This window comes from Lolium perenne, chromosome 3, assembly GCF_019359855.2.
Source record: "Lolium perenne isolate Kyuss_39 chromosome 3, Kyuss_2.0, whole genome shotgun sequence".
Taxonomy (NCBI): Eukaryota; Viridiplantae; Streptophyta; class Magnoliopsida; order Poales; family Poaceae; genus Lolium; species Lolium perenne.
In genome coordinates this window covers 67,031,568-67,052,649 of record NC_067246.2, presented here as the reverse complement: position 1 = coordinate 67,052,649, position 21,082 = coordinate 67,031,568, and the positions used below count along the sequence as shown (strand labels likewise).

At 46.2% G+C, this 21,082-nt stretch overlaps 1 protein-coding gene across 1 annotated transcript; it reads left to right on the top strand.

The window, feature by feature from the left end:
- Nucleotides 1–16,080: 16,080 nt before the first annotated feature.
- Nucleotides 16,081–19,864, top strand: LOC127341629 (uncharacterized). The gene is made up of 3 exons (XM_051367496.2): nucleotides 16,081–17,403; nucleotides 18,218–18,393; nucleotides 19,281–19,864. Exons 1-3 carry the CDS (start codon nucleotides 16,155–16,157, stop codon nucleotides 19,737–19,739), a joined length of 1,884 nt encoding a protein of 627 aa, XP_051223456.1. The 5' UTR covers nucleotides 16,081–16,154; the 3' UTR covers nucleotides 19,740–19,864.
- The last annotated feature ends 1,218 nt before the right edge of the window (nucleotides 19,865–21,082 follow it).

Below are 21,082 nucleotides of genomic sequence, written 5' to 3'. Positions count from 1 at the left end.
CTGAACGCCTGATCAGCCACTTCATCTTATGAGCCGATTGGTGAGTTCCACAGGCGCCTTCGTGCACCTCGTGTAAGAGCCGATTCGACTCGGCTGGTCCCAGGCATTTGAGAAGTAACCCCTCCAACGTCCTGTAGAACATGTCATCTCCTATAAGGACATATTTCATGGCCTTGTACCTTATCCGTTTAGGTGCCCCCCCGAGCCGGATCCTTCAAGTAATTGAAGATATCGGCTCTCCAGTCATCTTGTTCCAGGAACTGCACCTGAACATCGGATCCGTCTGGTATGTCCTTGTAGCCTGACGCCATCTGTGCAAGATCGTTGGCCTCGGTATTTTGCGATCTTGGGACCTAATTGACGTTGATGTACCGAAATTGTGCCATCAGCTCACGGCATTGCATCCATAATGGGAAGAGTGACTCACTCTCGCACTTATATTCCTCCGTGAGTGATGTCTACGCCCCCTCCTTTTCCTGTAGACAGTGTTGGGCCTCCAAGAGCAGAGGTTTGTAGAACAGCAGCAAGTTTCCCTTAAGTGGATCACCCAAGGTTTATCGAACTCAGGGAGGAAGAGGTCAAAGATATCCCTCTCATGCAACCCTGCAACCACAAAGCAAGAAGTCTCTTGTGTCCCCAACACACCTAATAGGTGCACTAGTTCGGCGAAGAGATAGTGAAATACAGGTGGTATAAATAAGTAGTAGCAATGGCACCAGAAAAGTGCTTTGCCCAGGACAGTAAACAAGCAGTAGTAACGCAGCAGTAGTAACGCAGTGAAACAGTAAACAAGCAGCGATAGCAGTATTTAGGAACAAGGCCTAGGGATTAGACTTTCACTAGTGGACACTCTCAACATTGATCACATAACAGAATAGATAAATGCATACTCTACACTCTCTTGTTGGATGATGAACACATTGCGTAGGATTACACGAACCCTCAATGCCGGAGTTAACAAGCTCCACAATTCAATGTTCATATTTAAATAACCTTAGAGTGCATGAAAGATCAATACGACTAAACCAAGTACTAACATAGCATGCACACTGTCACCTTCATGCTAAGAAAGGAGGAATAGATCATATCAATACTATCATAGCAATAGTTAACTTCATAATCTACAAGAGATCATAATCATAGCATACGCCAAGTACTAACACGGATGCACACACTATCACCATTACACCGTGCAGGAGGAATAAAACTACTTTAATAACATCACTAGAGTAGCACATAGATAAATTGTGATACAAAACACATTGCAATCATAAAGAGATATAAATAAGCACTTCACTATGCCATTCATAACAGTGAATAAGTATTCTGTGAAATATAGCCTAAGAGACCCACACGGTGCACACACTGTCACCTTTACACACGTGGGACAAGGAGTCTCCGGAGATCACATAAGTAAAAGTCACTTGACTAGCATAACGACATCTTGATTACAAGCATCATCATATGAATCTCAATCATGTAAGGCAGCTCATGAGATTATTGTATTGAAGTACATAGGAGAGAGATGAACCACATAGCTACCGGTACAGCCCCGAGCCTCGATGGAGAACTACTCCCTCCTCATGGGAGCAGCAGCGGTGATGAAGATGGCGGTGGTGTCGATGGAGGAGCCTTCCGGGGGCACTTCCCCGTCCCGGCGGCGTGCCGGAACAGAGACTCCTGTCCCCCAGATCTTGGCTTCGCGATGGCGGCGGCTCTGGAAGGTTTCTGTGGGTTTCGTCGAACGTATCAGGGTTTTCGCGACGGAGGCTTTAAATAGGCGAAGAGGCGGCACCAGAGGGTCGAAGGGGTGCCCACACCATAGGGTGGCGCGGGCCCCCCCTGGCCGCGCCGGCCTAGGGTTTGGTGGGCCTGTGCCCCCTCTCTGGCGGTTCTCGTGTGTTCTGGATGCTTCCGGGTAAAATAGGAACCTGGGCGTTGATTTCGTCCAATTCCGAGAATATTTCTTTACTAGGATTTCTGAAACCAAAAACAGCAGAAAACAGCAACTGGCACTTCGGCATCTTGTTAATAGGTTAGTTCCAGAAAATGCACGAATATGACATAAAGTGTGCATAAAACATGTAGATAACATCAATAATGTGGCATGGAACATAAGAAATTATCGATACGTCGGAGACGTATCAGCATCCCCAAGCTTAGTTCTGCTCGTCCCGAGCAGGTAAAACGATAACAAAGATAATTTCTGGAGTGACATGCCATCATAACCTTGATCATACTATTTGTAAAGCATATGTAATGAATGCAGCAATCCAAGACAATGGTAATGACATGAGTAAACAACTGAATCATAAAGCAAAGACTTTTCATGAATAGTACTTAAAGACAAGCATCAATAAGTCTTGCATAAGAGTTAACTCATAAAGCAATAATTCAAAGTAAAGGCATTGAAGCAACACAAAGGAAGATTAAGTTTCAGCGGTTGCTTTCAACTTGTAACATGTATATCTCATGGATAGTTGTCAACATAGAGTAATATAATAAGTGCAATATGCAAGTATGTAGGAATCAATGCACAGTTCACACAAGTGTTTGCTTCTTGAGGTGGAGAGAAATAGGTGAACTGACTCAACAATGAAAGTAAAAGAATGGTCCTCCATAGAGGAAAAGCATCGATTGCTATATTTGTGCTAGAGCTTTGATTTTGAAAACATGAAACAATTTTGTCAACGGTAGTAATAAAGCATATGTATCATGTAAATTATATCTTACAAGTTGCAAGCCTCATGCATAGTATACTAATAGTGCTCGCACCTTGTCCTAATTAGCTTGGACTACCGGATCATCGCAATGCACATGTTTTAACCAAGTGTCACAAAGGGGTACCTCTATGCCGCCTGTACAAAGGTCTAAGGAGAAAGCTCGCATCGGATTTCTCGCTATTGATTATTCTCAACTTAGACATCCATACCGGGACAACATAGACAACAGATAATGGACTCCTCTTTTATGCATAAGCATGTAACAACAATTAATAATTTTCTCATATGAGATTGAGGATATTGTCCAAAACTGAAACTTCCACCATGGATCATGGCTTTAGTTAGCGGCCCAATGTTCTTCTCTAACAATATGCATGCTTAACCATAAGGTGGTAGATCTCTCTTACTTCAGACAAGATGAACATGCATAGCAACTCACATGAAATTCAACAAAGAGTAGTTGATGGTGTCCCCAGTGAACATGGTTATCGCACAACAAGCAACTTAATAAGAGATAAAGTGCATAAGTACATATTCAATACCACAATAGTTTTTAAGCTATTTGTCCCATGAGCTATATATTGCAAAGGTGAATGATGGAATTTTAAAGGTAGCACTCAAGCAATTTACTTTGGAATGGCGGAAAATACCATGTAGTAGGTAGGTATGGTGGACACAAATGGCATAGTGGTTGGCTCAAGTATTTTGGATGCATGAGAGGTATTCCCTCTCGATACAAGGTTTAGGCTAGCAAGGTTATTTGAAACAAACACAAGGATGAACCGGTGCAGCAAAACTCACATAAAAGACATATTGTAAACATTATAAGACTCTACACCGTCTTCCTTGTTGTTCAAACTCAATACTAGAAATTATCTAGACCTTAGAGAGACCAATTATGCAAACCAAATTTTAGCATGCTCTATGTATTTCTTCATTAATGGGTGCAAAGTATATGATGCAAGAGCTTAAACATGAGCACAACAATTGCCAAGTATCACATTACCCAAGACATTTATAGCAATTACTACATGTATCATTTTCCAATTCCAACCATATAACAATTTAACGAAGAAGAAACTTCACCATGAATACTATGAGTAGAAACTAAGGACATACTTGTCCATATGCTACAGCGGAGCGTGTCTCTCTCCCACAAAGTGAATGCTAGGATCCATTTTATTCAAACAAAACAAAAAACAAAAACAAACCGACGCTCCAAGCAAAGCACATAAGATGTGATGGAATAAAAATATAGTTTCAGGGGAGGAACCTGATAATGTTGTCGATGAAGAAGGGGATGTCTTGGGCATCCCCAAGCTTAGACGCTTGAGTCTTCTTGATATATGCAGGGGTGAACCACCGGGGCATCCCCAAGCTTAGAGCTTTCACTCTCCTTGATCATGTTGCATCATACTCCTCTCTTGACCCTTGAAAACTTCCTTCACACCAAACTTCTCATAAACTTCATTAGAGGGGTTAGTACATAATCAAAAACTCACATGTTCAGAGGTGACACAATCATTCTTAACACTTCTGGACATTGCTCAAAGCTACTGGAAGGTAATGGAACAAAGAAATCCACCCAACACAGCGAAAGAAGCAATGCGAAATAAAAGACAGAATCTGTCAAAACAGAACAGTCCGTAAAGACGAATTTTTAATAAATACTTCCGTTGCTCAGATCAGAAAACTCAAAACTAATGAAAGTTGCGTACATATCTGAGGAACACGCACGTAAATTGGCATATTTTTCTGAGTTACCTACAGAGAAAACAGCCCAGATTCGTGACAGATAGAAATCTGTTTCTGCGCAGAAATCCAAATCTAGTATCAACCTTTGATTAGAGGCTTCACTTGGCACAACAAAACACAAAACTAAGATAAGGAGAGGTTGCTACAGTAGTAAACAACTTCCAAGACACAAATATAAAACAAAGTACTGTAGCAAAATAACACATGGGTTATCTCCCAAGAAGTTCTTTCTTTATAGCCATTAAGATGGGCTCAGCAGTTTTAATGATGCACTCGCAAGAAATAGTATTTGAAGCAAAAGAGAGCATCAAGAGGCAAATACAAAACAAATTTAAGTCTAACATGCTTCCTATGAAGAGGAATCTTGTAAATAAACAAGTTCATGAAGAGCAAAGTAACAAGCATAGGAAGATAAAACAAGTATAGTTTCAAAAATTTCAGCACATAGAGAGGTGTTTTAGTAACATGAAAATTTCTACAACCATATTTTCCTCTCTCATAATAACTTTCAGTAGCATCATGAGCAAACTCAACAATATAACTATCACATAAAGCATTCTTATCATGAGTCTCATGCATAAAATTATTACTCTCCACATAAGCATAGTCAATTTTATTAGTTGAAGTGGGAGCAAATTCAACAAAGTAGCTATCATTATTATTCTCATCAAGTGTAGGAGGCATAGTATTATCATCATAAAAATTACTCTCCATAGTAGGCGGCACTAAAAGACCAATATCATTATAATCATCATAAATAGGAGGCAAAGTATCGTCAAAGTAAATTTTCTCCTCAATGCTTGGGGGACTAAAAAGATCATGAAAACCAGCTTCCCCAAGCTTAGAACTTTCTATATCATTATCAACAATGGTGTTCAAAGCGTTCATACTAATATTACTACCAGCATGCAAATAAGATTCCATAGGTTTTTTAATTTTCGCATCAAACAATCCATGTTTTAAATCAGGAAATAGCATAAGAAGCTCATTCTTGTCCATTATGCCAAACTAGTGTAAACAAGAAACAAAAAGATGCAATTGCAGGATCTAAAGGAAATAGCTTTGAGTACTTACGGCGCCGGAAAATAGCTTAGTAGCCGAGATCCGGAGTGTGAGTACCTTTTACCTTTCCTCCCCGACAACGGCGCCAGAAAATAGCTTGATGTCTACGCCCCCTCCTTTTCCTGTAGACAGTGTTGGGCCTCCAAGAGCAGAGGTTTGTAGAACAGCAGCAAGTTTCCCTTAAGTGGATCACCCAAGGTTTATCGAACTCAGGGAGGAAGAGGTCAAAGATATCCCTCTCATGCAACCCTGCAACCACAAAGCAAGAAGTCTCTTGTGTCCCCAACACACCTAATAGGTGCACTAGTTCGGCGAAGAGATAGTGAAATACAGGTGGTATAAATAAGTAGTAGCAATGGCACCAGAAAAGTGCTTTGCCCAGGACAGTAAACAAGCAGTAGTAACGCAGCAGTAGTAACGCAGTGAAACAGTAAACAAGCAGCGATAGCAGTATTTAGGAACAAGGCCTAGGGATTAGACTTTCACTAGTGGACACTCTCAACATTGATCACATAACAGAATAGATAAATGCATACTCTACACTCTCTTGTTGGATGATGAACACATTGCGTAGGATTACACGAACCCTCAATGCCGGAGTTAACAAGCTCCACAATTCAATGTTCATATTTAAATAACCTTAGAGTGCATGAAAGATCAATACGACTAAACCAAGTACTAACATAGCATGCACACTGTCACCTTCATGCTAAGAAAGGAGGAATAGATCATATCAATACTATCATAGCAATAGTTAACTTCATAATCTACAAGAGATCATAATCATAGCATACGCCAAGTATTAACACGGATGCACACACTGTCACCATTACACCGTGCAGGAGGAATAAAACTACTTTAATAACATCACTAGAGTAGCACATAGATAAATTGTGATACAAAACACATTGCAATCATAAAGAGATATAAATAAGCACTTCACTATGCCATTCATAACAGTGAATAAGTATTCTGTGAAATATAGCCTAAGAGACCCACACGGTGCACACACTGTCACCTTTACACACGTGGGACAAGGAGTCTCCGGAGATCACATAAGTAAAATTCACTTGACTAGCATAACGACATCTTGATTACAAGCATCATCATATGAATCTCAATCATGTAAGGCAGCTCATGAGATTATTGTATTGAAGTACATAGGAGAGAGATGAGCCACATAGCTACCGGTACAGCCCCGAGCCTCGATGGAGAACTACTCCCTCCTCATGGGAGCAGCAGCGGTGATGAAGATGGCGGTGGTGTCGATGGAGGAGCCTTCCGGGGGCACTTCCCCGTCCCGGCGGCGTGCCGGAACAGAGACTCCTGTCCCCCAGATCTTGGCTTCGCGATGGCGGCGGCTCTGGAAGGTTTCTGTGGGTTTCGTCGAACGTATCAGGGTTTTCACGATGGAGGCTTTAAATAGGCGAAGAGGCGGCGCCAGAGGGTCGAAGGGGTGCCCACACCATAGGGTGGCACGGGCCCCCCCTGGCCGCGCCAGCCTAGGGTTTGGTGGGCCTGTGCCCCCTCTCTGGCGGTTCTCGTGTGTTCTGGATGCTTCCGGGTAAAATAGGAACCTGGGCGTTGATTTCGTCCAATTCCGAGAATATTTCTTTACTAGGATTTCTGAAACCAAAAACAGCAGAAAACAAAGAATCGGCACTTCGGCATCTTGTTAATAGGTTAGTTCCAGAAAATGCACGAATATGACATAAAGTGTGCATAAAACATGTAGATAACATCAATAATGTGGCATGGAACATAAGAAATTATCGATACGTCGGAGACGTATCAGTGAGCTGGGAAATCACCAATTTAGAGTCTCCAAAAAGTTCCACCGCTTCTGCCCCGGCTTCCAAAAGCAACTCCATTCCCTTGCGTATTGCCTCATACTCAGCGACATTGTTGGTGCAAGGGGTAGATAACCTGATGGAGAAAGAATATGTTGCCCCCCGAGGCGACACGAGTAGAATGCCGATGCCACAACCATCATCACAAAGCCGATCCATCGAAGAACATGGCCCATGCACGTACAGACAGTGCTGCTATATCAGTATTGATCCGTTCAGCAATAAGGTCGGCCAAAGCTTGTCCCTTGACTGCTTTCGCAGGCTGATACCGAAGATCAAATTCTGACAATGCAAACATCCATTTACCGAGTCGGCCTTTCAAAACGGGAGCCGACAGCATGTGTTTGACGACGTCTGACTTGCATATGATGACAATTTCCGCTGACAGAAAGATGTGGCGAAGCTTGGTACAGGTAAAAAATAGGCAGAGGCATAACTTCTCGATCTCAGGGTACCTTGTCTCTGCGTCCAACATCCTTCTGCTGAGGTAGAAAGCCACCTTTTCCAGACCATCATAAAGTTGCACCACCACTGACGCGATGGAAGTGTCAGCTACCGATAAGTAAATATAGAATGGTCTGTCTTGCTGAGGCGGAACCAGCACAGGCGGTGTCGTTAGATACTCCTTAATATCGTCAAACGCTTGCTGCTGCTCTGCCCCCAGTGAAACTCGTCATCAGATTTAATTTTCACCAATCCCATAAACGGCTCGATTCGTCCTGATAGATTGGAGATGAATCTACGGACGAAGTTGATTTTGCCGATGAGACATTGGAGTTCCTTCTTCGTGGTAGGTGGTTGCATGGTGCGCACTGCCTCCTGACTTTTCAGGCCGATCTCAATTCCACGTTCATGAACCAAGAAACCCAAGAACTGACCGGCCGTTACACCAAAAGCACACTTCTTTGGATTCATTCTTAGCCCGAATTTCCTAGTTCGGTCAAGGATGCGTCGCAAATCCTCCAAGTGCCCTTCTACGGAGACAGACTTGACCACCACGTCATCGATGTAAATTTCCACCAACTTGCCGATCAGATCATGAAAGATGTAATTCATGGCTCTTTGGTACGTTGCACCGGCATTCTTCAGTCCAAAAGTCATGACTACATATTCAAACAAGCCCACTGAACCTGGTACTCTGAATGCAGTCTTATGTATATCTTCTGGAGCCATGAAAATCTGGTTGTAGCCGGCGTTGCCATCCATGAAGCTTAAAACCTTGTGACCAGCAACTGCATTGACCAATGTCTCTGCTACCGGCATGGGATATTCATCCTTTGGAGTGGCTCTATTGAGATCTCGAAAATCTATGGCGACGCGCCATCGGCCATCCTTTTTCTACACAGGTACGATATTGGAAATCCATTCAGCGTACCTGCACGGCCTGATGAACCCGGCGGTCAACATTTTCTCGACCTCTTTCTTGACTTCCTCTAGAATATCGGCCTTCATCTGACGTGCACGTTGCTAGAATAGCCGAAATCCTTTCTTGAGCGGGAGCCGATGCTCAATGATGCTTCTGTCTAACCCAGGAATTTCTGTGTAATCCCATGCAAAGCAATCTGGGTATTCTTTCAACAGAGCTATCATCAGGCTCCTTAGATGTGGATCTAACTTTTTGCTGATAAAAGTTGGTCGTGGCTTATCCCCAGGACCAATGTCAACCTCCTCTAGCTCATCAGCTGATGTAAACCCATACCCTAGCTTTCCATCGCCTGCTAGATCGATGCTCAACACAGGAAAAACGTATGGCGAGGATAATATGGGCCGATTGCTGGAATCGGCCCCCACTTTGATTGCATTGCTCAATGAAGGTTTACAACTTGTTCGTGCTTTACTACGACTACATGACATGCTTGAGACGAGATCATCACTCTTTATTTTTTGGGGCCGATCGCAGGGATCGGCCTTGCCACGTATGTCCATTGCCTTTGCTCTTGCTATACTGTCAGGCCGGTGGATAAGACCAGCCTCACCCCGTTTTTTGTCACCTCGATGCACTCACAGCCGTCCAAACTGACTCCGGAGAGTGGCTCTTGATCTTCCGCTTCCCAAATGTTCATGCCAGCCGTTGAGATCTCGGCTGAGTCATCTGCATGGACGATCTCCACTTCATCTCCATCCCACTGTATCAAGCATTGGTGCATCGTGGATGGAATGCAGCAGTTAGCGTGGATCCAATCCCTCCCTAGCAGGACAGCATAGGTGCTTTTGCTGTCGACGATGAAGAACGTCGTAGGGATGGTCTTTCGGCCTACAGTTAAATCCACGTTCAGAACGCCTTGCGCTTCTGATGCTTGGCCGTTGAAGTCGTTCAAAGTGACGTTGGTTTTGATCAGATCTGCGCTAGAGCGTCCCAGGCGACGTAGCATGGAGTATGGCATTACATTGACTGCCGCTCCCGTGTCAACCAGCATCTTGTTGACAGGCTGCCCGTTGATATAACCTCTCAAGTACAGGGCCTTGAGATGTCTGTAGCTTTTCTCTCTTGGCTTTTCAAAGATAACTGGCCGTGGGCCGCAGTCAAGTTGTGCTACTGGTGCCTCTTCTGTTCTTGGAGCACAAAACTCCGGCGGAAGAATGAACACCATGTTTGTGCCAGCTGATGCCTTATCATCGGCTTTCTTTTGTTTGGGGCGCCACTCTTTCTTCTGTGGACGACCCTCCTCGTCCAAAGTTTGCTGAATTTTCGCGGCCAGATCGGGCCGCGCTTTCCTTAACGCGTGTAGGTATCGTCTCTCGGCTTCCTCCACGCTACGTAGTCGCTGAACCCTACGCTTCTGAGAGTGACTGAGTCCATCAGGGCACCACCTTGGCCGATGGTATCTATCTTCTTCTTCTTCTTCTTCTTCTTCTTCTAACTCCTCGAGATCTTCCACCCGAGAGGACTCAGCTTGTTTGTTCCGAGATGGGAGAGGCCCTAGACGTTTGAACACTGATACGCCTCCTGTGCCCTTCTTCTTCTGTCTACACTCTGGGCAGTTGCCGATTGTAGGCAATCGGCTCATTCCTGAGTCCCAGCAATGCTTAAAGAAAGGATAATCCCAGTGTCTGTCCATGTCCTCCTGCTTTCTCGACTTCTCCTTAGCGCGGCGTTCATATCCTTCGTCGTCTCTATCATACCGACGATATTTTCTGTTGTCTGCGTCATCTCGCTGGCGTTGGTCGTACTGACTCTCATACTTGTTAAGGAGATGCTCGGAGAGTGGTCGTTGATACCGCACATTCCTCACTTGCTCCTCTGTGACGTACCGTCTGTCAGCATATCGGGGCCGGTCGCGTGGACTGGCCTCCTCCTTTTCCTTTCCACGAGAGCGACTGCTCTCTTCTTTGTCCTTGCCAGGGTGGTATACAGGTCCTACCATGTTAATGCTGAACGAGAAACCTGGCTGGCGCCTCGCAGTGTGATTGTACTCCACCATGTTGACGGCAGGGAACGGTTGCGTGTCCACTTTCATGGCATACTGGCTGAAAATCAGACGGCCTTGTTCTATCGCCATTTGGATCTGCTGACGCAACACTTTGCAGTCGCCGGTGGTATGGGTGAACGAGTGATGCCACTTGCAGTATGGCCCTCCGCTCAGCTCTTGCGCCGTAGGGATTTTATGGCCTTCGGGTAACTTCAGCTGTTTCACCTTAAGCAAGAGATCGAAAATCTGCTCAGCTTTGCTTACATCGAAGTCAAACCCTTTTGCATGACCTTGTGGTTTCACCCATTTGCAGGACACGTGGTTTGCCCCCCGAGCCCATTCAGCCACAGCTACATCCTGGTCTCCTGTGGAGCCTTCATCCTCTTCTATCTCAACCAGGCCTACCGGACGTTTGAATTTGTCCTGGTACAGTTCTAGGTGGCGCTGTTCATACAATGATAGTTTCTGAACCATATGCGCCAGTGAAGTGTATTCCGCTTGGGAAGCCATGTCCTTGATCGGCAACGCAAGACCCAACAGTGCCAGATCGACTGCTTCCTTTTCATTCAAACGAGCCGAATAACATAGGTTCCTGACGGTCCTGAAGCGCTGAATGTATTCTGATACCGTCTCTCCACGCTTCTGTCGTACTTGTGTCAGATCGGCAATGCCAGCTTCGGAAGCTTCTGAGTGATATTGCATGTGGAACTGCTCCTCCATCTGCTTCCAAGTCCGGATGGAATCTGGTGGCAGCGAGGTGTACCACCCGAAAGCCGATCCTGTGAGGGATTGCGCGAAAAACCTCACACGTAACGGGTCTGATGCTGAGATCATGCCCAACTGCGCCAAATATCGGCTCACATGCTCAATTGAACTAGAGCCTTCTGATCCACTAAACTTTGAGAACTCAGGGAGCCGATACTTGGGCGGTAGTGGAATCAAATCATACTCGTTGGGGTACGGCTTGGAATAGCCGATTGCCCTCCTCTTTGGCACCATGCCGAACTGGTCTCTCAAGATTGCAGTGATCTGGTCCACGGTGTTAGCTGCAGGAGCTGAGTTCTGATGATTCGTGGCGGTGGCATATTTGTCCAGCCACGCCTGCTTCTCGGGATCCGATCCAGAAACCCCTCCTGCTGTTCCAGAAATCCCTCCTGTTGCAATCTGGTTCGTGCGCGCCCAGCTACTGCAGTCCGGCACGTATGTGCACACGTAACCGTGCGGGATCTCCTTAGGTGGTTCATACAAGAACTGGTAGTCACTAGGATCGCCACCGATCTTGTAGACGACGTATGCCGGTGAACTCGGCAGCTCTGGAGCTGCTAGCGCGAACGGCAGCTGTGGCCTGGTCTGAAACGGTATTTCTCCTTGGTGAGTCCCTAGGGTGGGTCCTGACGGAGAGTACTGATGCTTCATGATTTCCTGGACCACGCGAAGTGCAACGCGCTCGAACGCGTTCACCAGGCTCTCAGAATGACGGTGTAGCGAATGAGCCACCATGTAATTAATCTCCTGGCGTAGAGATCTGGTGCGTTCTTCTGAAGAAGTGGACAGATCTACTCCATCGAGAGCGCCTTCAACTGAGAACCCTTTCCACCTAATGCCATGAGTACGGGTCCTCTCGAAAGAGCCAATGAGGTCGGCTTCGAAGAGAGCTTTAAGCTCGTTATACTTCTTCTTATGCTCCTCAGTCAGATCTTCGTACGTGACTGGGTCTTCAGCCATCTCTGGTGCAGATGTTGATGTAGTTGATTGATACGTCTCCAACGTATCGATAATTTCTTATGTTCCATGCCACATTATTGATGTTATCTACATGTTTTATGCACACTTTATGTCATATTCGTGCATTTTCTGGAACTAACCTATTAACAAGATGCCGAAGTGCCGATTCTTTGTTTTCTGCTGTTTTTGGTTTCAGAAATCCTAGTAAGGAAATATTCTCGGAATTGGACGAAATCAACGCCCAGGGGCCTATTTTTCCACGAAGCTTCCAGAAGTCCGAAGATGAAACGAAGAGGGGCCACGAGGCAGCCAGAGCATAGGGCGGCGCGGCCCCTGCCCTGGCCGCGCGGCCCTATGGTCTGGGCCCCTCGCGCCGCCTCTTGACCTACCCTTCCGCCTACTTAAAGCCTCCGTGACGAAACCCTCAGTACCGAGAGCCACGATACGGAAAACCTTCCAGAGACGCCGCCAACGCCGATCCCATCTCGGGGGATCCAGGAGATCGCCTCCGGCACCCTGCCGGAGAGGGGAATCATCTCCCGGAGGACTCTACGCCGCCATGGTCGCCTCCGGAGTGATGTGTGAGTAGTCTACCCCTGGACTATGGGTCCATAGCAGTAGCTAGATGGTTGTCTTCTCCCCATTGTGCTATCATTGTCGGATCTTGTGAGCTGCCTAACATGATCAAGATCATCTATCTGTAATTCTATATGTTGCGTTTGTTGGGATCCGATGAATAGAGAATACTTGTTATGTTGATTATCAAAGTTATATCTACGTGTTGTTTATGATCTTGCATGCTCTCCGTTATTAGTAGATGCTCTGGCCAAGTTGATGCTAGTAACTCCAAGAGGGAGTATTTATGCTCGATAGTGGGTTCATGTCTCCGTGAATCTGGAGGGGTGACAAGAACCTCTAAGGTTATGGATGTGCTGTTGCCACTAGGGATAAAACATTGGTGCTATGTTCAAGGATGTAGTCACTAGTTACATTACGCGCAATACTTAATGCAATTGTCTGTTGTTAGCAACTTAATACTGGAGGGGGTTCGGATGATAACCTGAAGGTGGACTTTTTAGGCATAGATGCAGTTGGATGGCGGTCTATGTACTTTGTCGTAATGCCCAATTAAATCTCACTATACTCATCATGATATGTATGTGTATGGTCATGCTCTCTTTATTTGTCAATTGCCCAACTGTAATTTGTTCACCCAACATGCTGTTTATCTTATGGGAGAGACACCTCTAGTGAACTGTGGACCCCGGTCCAATTCTCTTTACTGAAATACAATCTACTGCAATACTTGTTCTACTGTTTTCTGCAAACAATCATCTTCCACACAATACGGTTAATCCTTTGTTACAGCAAGCCGGTGAGATTGACAACCTCACTGTTTCGTTGGGGCAAAGTACTTTGGTTGTGTTGTGCAGGTTCCACGTTGGCGCCGGAATCCCTGGTGTTGCGCCGCACTACATCCCGCCGCCATCAACCTTCAACGTGCTTCTTGACTCCTACTGGTTCGATAAACCTTGGTTTCTTACTGAGGGAAACTTGCTGCTGTACGCATCACACCTTCCACTTGGGGTTCCCAACGAGCGTGTGCTTTACGCGTCATCATTGATGCAGAAGAATGTCCCACCGGGCGTGCCAGAATGTGTTGACCACCAAAACCCACCGGCGAGCAGCGACGGGCAACACGTAGAGCCGGGAGGCTCCCAGGACTGCTGGTGGGCCCTGGTCCCTCGGGCGACGGCCCGCAATGCTCCGGCACACGTCCAAGCTGGTGCAAGGGCGTGCCACCTGACCTATACCTGGTCAGGAAGGTGATGGATTGCTTCGACTAGTTTCCTGCATGGCATACACGTAAACATTAAATACGAGCCTCGATCGGCTCTCAGGTTATCCTGTGAATCGGCTCAAGGAGCCGATCCACCCATGATTCGTATGGGATCTACGATAGCATGGTGGTCCTGCTTGATCAATATTAAGTTAAAACGATCTACGACGATTTAGGGTTCTCACCACATAACCGAAACGTCCTACACGTAATTGAGCCTGGCAGACACGAAAGATAATAATAAACCAGCCCTAGACAAGGCCTAAAAACCAACGTGGAGTTGATTCCCGGAACATCCTCTCTAGGATTAGCAAACTATACCTTACGCGCTACTGGATCATTCAACCCGTTTGTAAGGCCTAACTACTTGAAGAACAAGGAGCAATCATAATGGATCAAATCTACTAAACAAAGACTAAGCAAGATGCTGCCCTTACACCTAAAATAGGTGTAAAGGCAGCTAGATATCTAGGGATAGCATAACCAAACGAATATATCAAGATAAAATCAATGCTAACCCTAACACATCTATGATAACTACGTTGCTCGCTAGCGATCTAGGCAGCATGGTGCTTACCCGGAAGAAACCCTCGAAACAAGGGGTGGCGATGCGCCTAGATTGGTTTGTTATGAACGTGATCGTCCTCCTTTCTCAATAACCCTAGATACATATTTATAGTCCGCAGACTTTCTAACTTGGGAATAATCCCAACCGTGTACGAGCTAAACTCTATCTCTTATTTCTAACCGACACGTATCCTACTATAATTTACAGATACACGGGCAATCTAGCCCAAACTCTTACACAAGGCCGATTCATGAATAATTTCCATGCATATTCTCTAAGCCCATCTCAATCACGGCCCACCTCTGATTCGGTTAAAATCTGGTGATAACAGGTAGATTCAAGCAGCGGAGAGTATGCAGGGAAAGGACAAGCAACAATAAATATTCTCTAGTTCTCCTCATTAGTTGGACTATTTAACAGAACAACAACATGAGAGTTTTTGGTAACAAGTACAAGCTAGTACATCAAATCAGCACTTCCATCAAAGAGGATGCAACCCACTAGGTCATGGTAAACAAGGGTCGTTTTGTTCTGCTAGCCTAACTTTCATCCATTTTGGTGATGTCTTTTAGTTTAGCTCTTTGCCCTCTAGGAGTCTAGGTTGTGTCTTTTGCGGTCGTTTTGGTTTCATGTAAAACTCTATAGCCACGATGCGGCGTTCTTTCTGTCTTAATTGATAACATGAAGTTCTCCCGCATGCTTCTAAAAAGCACCGCTAAAACTCTGTAGCCACGATGTGGTCGTTTTGTTTGCTCCTCTAGGAGTCACGATGTTCTCTCTCTCTCTCTCTCTCTCTCTCTCTCTCTCTCTCTCTCTCTATAGGACACGCCATGTCTTTTTCTTCACATACGTAGGAGACACAAACATTTGCCTTTTAAATTTTCTTAGGGTTTTCAAATTTTAAAACGTTTTTGTTGATTCATTTTTCATCTTGATGCAAAATGCACTCGGGGGCCTGAACACCACACTCGAGTGTTTTTTTTAGGGGATATGTTTTGAATTTCTTTACTCCATGGCCGAACGAGTGACAATTCAATACATTGAGCATAGTTCAGCCCAGTAAGTTATCAAGGCCTACGATAGTAATATTCAGACGAGCCCATGTGAGACTCTAGCCTAGAAATATTATGACAGGGTGAGCCCATTAATCGAAACCAAAGCCCAGCTCCGCCTCCCCGGCATCTGGAATTTGCTCCCCAATCTTCCCCAGCCCTCGCCGCCATGGCAACCACCGACGACTCCACCGCCGCCGGCGAGGTCGAGCGCCTGCTCGCCCACCTCGACTCCGAGCAGAAGCTTCTGGCCGCCTGCCGCGATACCTGGGCGCGCTCGCTCGCCCACTTCGCCTCGCTCGACAAGGACGTCGCCGCCCGCTCCGCGTCAGCGGACGAGGCCGCGGCCGCCGCCGCCGCGTCCACCTCCGAGTCCCTCGCGGCGCTCGACGCGCGCGAGGCCGCCATCCCCGCGCGCCTCGCCGCGGCCTCCGACGCGCTCTCCGCCGCCGTCGCCGAGGCCGAGTCCGCCGCGCCGCCCCCCGCCGACATCCGCGGCGCGATCCGCTGGATTTGCCGCCGCATGGACGGCGCCGCGCTCTGGCGCTTCATGGCCTCCCGCCGCAAGGAGCTCGCGGCGGTGCGGAAGGAGGTCGCCCCCGCCGTCGCCGCGTCGGTCGACCCGCCTCGCCTCGTCCTCGACGTGCTCGGCGACTTCCTGGCTGCCGGCGAGGGCGCTGGCGAGGACCAGTGCTGGGTGCTGGGCATGCTGCTGCGCTCCTTGTTTGGTTCTGACGGCCGGAAGCCGCCGGAGATAGGAGATACGTTGGTTGAGAGGGCGGCTGTGGTCGCCAAGGACTGGACAGAGCGGTTTGGGATCAAGATGGACACGCCCGCACCCAGTAGCCTGGAGGTGGAGATGGCAGAAGCGGCTGTCGTGGATAATGTAGCGACGGCAGAGAAGAAAGTAGAGCCTGTAGATGTGAAGGAGGAGGATGAGCAAGAGGAGGTGGAGGAAGAAGAAGAAGAAGAGGAAGAGGAAGAAGAAGAGGAAGAAGTAGAGGAAGTAGAGGAAGAAGAAGAAGAGGAAGACCCGGAGGAGGTGGTCGCTGCATCAGGCGATGAGGAAGAAGAGAACCCTGAGGAAGTAGACAATGATGAAGCACAGGAGGATCCAGAGGAAGTGGAGGAGAAGGGCCAAGAGGTAAAGGTGGAAGTGGCTGATGAGGAGAAGAAAAAAGAACAAGCAGAAAAGAGCAAAGTTGAGGACGTGAAGAAGGCAGCTGGAGGAGTCAAGGAGGAGGAGAAGAGTGCACTGGGGCAAGCAGAGGCTCATATATTCCTGCAGATGGTTGCGGCATTTGCCTTGAAAGACAAGTTCAACCAAGAGTTCTTGAGGAGCCTGTTTCTCGCTAACCGACGGAGGAAGGAGCTTGCCAAGTTTGCGTGTATCCTTGGGTTTGAGGAGAGCGTCGCAGGTAATCATGACCTACTGGCCTGGTGTTTAAATTTGTTTCGCTTCTTAATCTGATTCTAACAGGTCTTTGGTGTGTGGAATTGAGAATATGCATTGGTAGAAGAATTATGCATAGACGAACTAGAGATTAGAGTAATGTTGCATATGAGGATTGTGACATTTATTTGATTTTATGTTGCAAATTAAAGTCTATATTTAGAACTAGTGGACTTTTTCCCAATAACTGTAGAACTGCTGGATTTAGGATCACATGAATATGCCGTTTCTTTGTTATGACATTCTCCTTGAGCTGTATTATATAACGTATGGAGTAGTAGTGATGTTGCTTCGTTTGGTGGCATAGTCCGTATTTAGGACATATGGATTACAAATTTTAGGTACTGAATTGATCATGATCTTATCCATGGACCAAAAAACATCACAAGTTCAAGAATAAGGTTTGATGGACCTTGTTGAAGTTTTGATATCTTTCTTTAGATTCAACTTGACGATAACACTAATTTAAGTTGTTTCTTGCAATATTTGAGTTTTTTCCCGGGATTGCATTTGGATTGAGTGGAACGGTGAAACCAACATAGTTCAAAGTTGCGTACATTTTTTTTCATTACCTTAGGGTTTGTCTAATTACAATTAGAAGATTGATGAATTGATTTTCACAATTACTAAGTATATTCGGCTGTTTGTTAAAGGTTCATTGTTGAGTTTGTAACTGTAGATGATTTGATTTAGCATTTTATCCAGATATAGTGATTGTATATATTATTTAGTTAGGATAAAAGAAGAGCTGACACAACTATTTTGTTACTACTTTTCAGATGTTGTTCAGGAATTGATTACTTCAGGAAATGTAATCGAGGCTATATATATTGCTCATGAGGCGGGTCTGTTCGAGCGATTTCCACCTGCACCTCTTCTTAACTCTTATATAAAGGACTCCACGGAGAAGGCTCAGGCTGTGCTGAGTAGTGGAAGACGCTCCGGTTCTGCTGTTGTAAGACTCTATTCTACTCTTATTCCAATGCATTTTTCGTCTGATTGTTTAACTCATCATTCAATTTGGGCATAGGCCTTTTTCTGCGTGAATGCCTGCACTGAGATCTGTTAATGAAGGAAATAAAGTTAGTGATGTACCCTTCATTTGAAAACCTTGCATTTGTGTCAAATCTGTGATGTGACATCAGATTAATCATGGTAGCAATATGTGTACACCATTTTGTAGAAAACCAATTACGCAATTCAGATTTAAACAGTTGATTCAAAATTACAGTACTCAGTTTATCTGATGGGGGTCTCTTATCTGATTCATCAGTCGTAGAATCAGGTTGAGAATCGGTGAGTCATTGATTAGTTAACTCCATCTGTTCTAATCTTTTTTTCTGTTAATACATCTAGTCTAGTCCTGAATTTGCTTGGTGTCTTTATTGGAGTTGGATGCACATTTACAAAGAATGTTTCTGTTGGTTAGTTCGCACTACATCTGTTCGAAAATATAAGGCCTATTTTATTGCTTAGCATGTAGATTTATAAAGTCAGAAAGAATGAGAGAATAGTAGAGAGGGGAATGACTGGAATGACCATGCTTGCTATCCACGGTGTTACTGTCATGGTAATCAGTGAGAGATAAGGTAGTGGGAGTGTGCATAAATGCAAGAGAGAAGATAAATAAGGAAAAATCTCATAGTTCGTGAACCAAGATTATAGGCCTTCTATATATGAAAGGAGGGAGTAATGTCTGTTACAATTTACACCAATTTCCGAAGTTTCTTTTTGGTATTAGGCAGAGTATTTGCTTTTGGTTTTGTGATCTTTCTCTATCCTTTTGTGTACTTAGTGATAACTTGTGGCACTCAAGAAGGGTTTTTTTCTTTCTTTCTTCAGGATGAGTCAAAAAGCTTGGAGTTAACCGCCTGCAAGTCTGTCATCAGGTGCGTCGAGGCCTGCCAGCTTGTATCGGTATTTAACATCGACAGCATAAAAAGGAAGGTGGCAAGGATTGAAAAGGAGAAGGCTGACCGGAAGAAGCTAGGCAGCGCGAATAGATTCCAGAACAAGCGAGCACGGGGAGCAGCTGGGCCTCAGTCCTTCCCTGCTGCCAAGTCCGCAAGAGGTTCGGGCTCAAGCTACCGGCCATCCTTCCAGAACCCAGTATCCCGTTCTTTTGGTTACGCAGCTCGTTCCGCGGGGTACGCGAGCCCAGCTGATGCTCAGGCGCACTATGCGCCTGGGAGTGTGGCGGCGCGGCGTGGCGGTGGGCTGTATGGCGGTCCTGGAGCAGCATTTGGGTCTGTTGCCCATAACTACGGCGCTGGCGCGGCGCAACAGCCGTACCATCGTTAGGCAGGGTCCTTTGATTTTGCTGTCTTGCTGATAGGATGATGATTTGTACCACCTGTGTAACTTTTATCCTTGCTGTTTAACTTCAGTATTGAACATATTAAGCTCTAGTACATTTTTTCGCTTCAGTCATTGCGCTCAGCATCTGTCCCAGACGATTTGGTAGGCTGTTTTAGTTTACCAAAATATTTTATGTTTAGGAACCGAGGTAGTACCATCTATGCGAGAACCTTCCAATGGAATGGAGAGGTAGTACCCCCTTTATTTATGTTCATACCTCCTTTTGTTTTTGGAGTGGAACAATGTTGGACTCTTACCAATAAAATATTGATCCTAGACGGCAGACATATCATAAGGTGCCTCTGAACAAGGAATTTACACAATAAAACGCCAAAAGAGCAGAAAACACTCAACAGCGTGTTTGGTAGGGGGTAATTTGACGTGGGGAACGCGAGTAGAGGGGCTGTGTGACTAGAAATCTCTCTTGATTAGAGGGTATGGGAATTTGGGATAGGAAATTGGAAGAAATAAAAACTGAATCCCGTCGTGTCTCTTCTTTTTTTTCGCGAGTACGCCAAAGGCGTACCATATCTTTATAGAAGGCAGAGATTTGAGTACAAGAACCCGCTACCACAAGTAGCACACACACCACACCGACTAGTCCGAAGACAGCCACCACCGACAAAACAACGACAACACGAAGAACCCTACCCTAAGCTAAAACCACAAAGCCGCGTCTCAACCGATGCTAGACACCTCCGAAGAACAACAACTCCAAAAGGGCTCTCCTTGTCAACGCGCCAAGAAAAGGGGAGATGGCGGAACTCGAACAGCCCAAAGAAGACATCGTCTTGGGGATGACAGCAATGGCGTGCATTGCGCCCTTGCAGCCAGCCTCGGACAGCGGCGAACACCGGAGGAAAGCACCAGGACCTCCCTGCCATGTCTCCAAACGCGAAGCTCCCAACAGAGGAACGACGTCGAGGACGCCGCCATTGCGCCGATCCAAAGGATCTAGGCTTTCGCCCAGAGACATCAACCAAACCAGGCCAGAACACGAGAGACACCGACATGCCTCGGCGACGCCTCCAGAGAGGGGCACGACACCCGCAGGCGCCGTCGCCACCGGCCCAACGAGTTGAGCAAGACCTTCGTCCGCATCGTCGCACGACTTCGAGCCTCCGAGGTTTGGGGCAACCCTGTCCATGGAGAGACACACCGCCGCCACCGAAGCTCCTCAACATCATGGCCGCAAAAAGTCGTGGTCTCCAGCACGACGGCCCAAGCCACCAGCTTCAGCCTTGACGAAAACAGGGCAGCAACTCCCACCACCTCCGGCAAGCTCC

Coding starts and splice junctions, on each gene's coding strand:
- LOC127341629 (XM_051367496.2), top strand. CDS start 16,155: ATGGCAACCACCGACGACTCCACCGCCGCCGGCGAGGTCGAGCGCCTG. Junction 17,404..18,217: donor GTTTGAGGAGAGCGTCGCAG/GTAATCATGACC, acceptor ACTACTTTTCAG/ATGTTGTTCAGGAATTGATT. Junction 18,394..19,280: donor GACGCTCCGGTTCTGCTGTT/GTAAGACTCTAT, acceptor TTCTTTCTTCAG/GATGAGTCAAAAAGCTTGGA.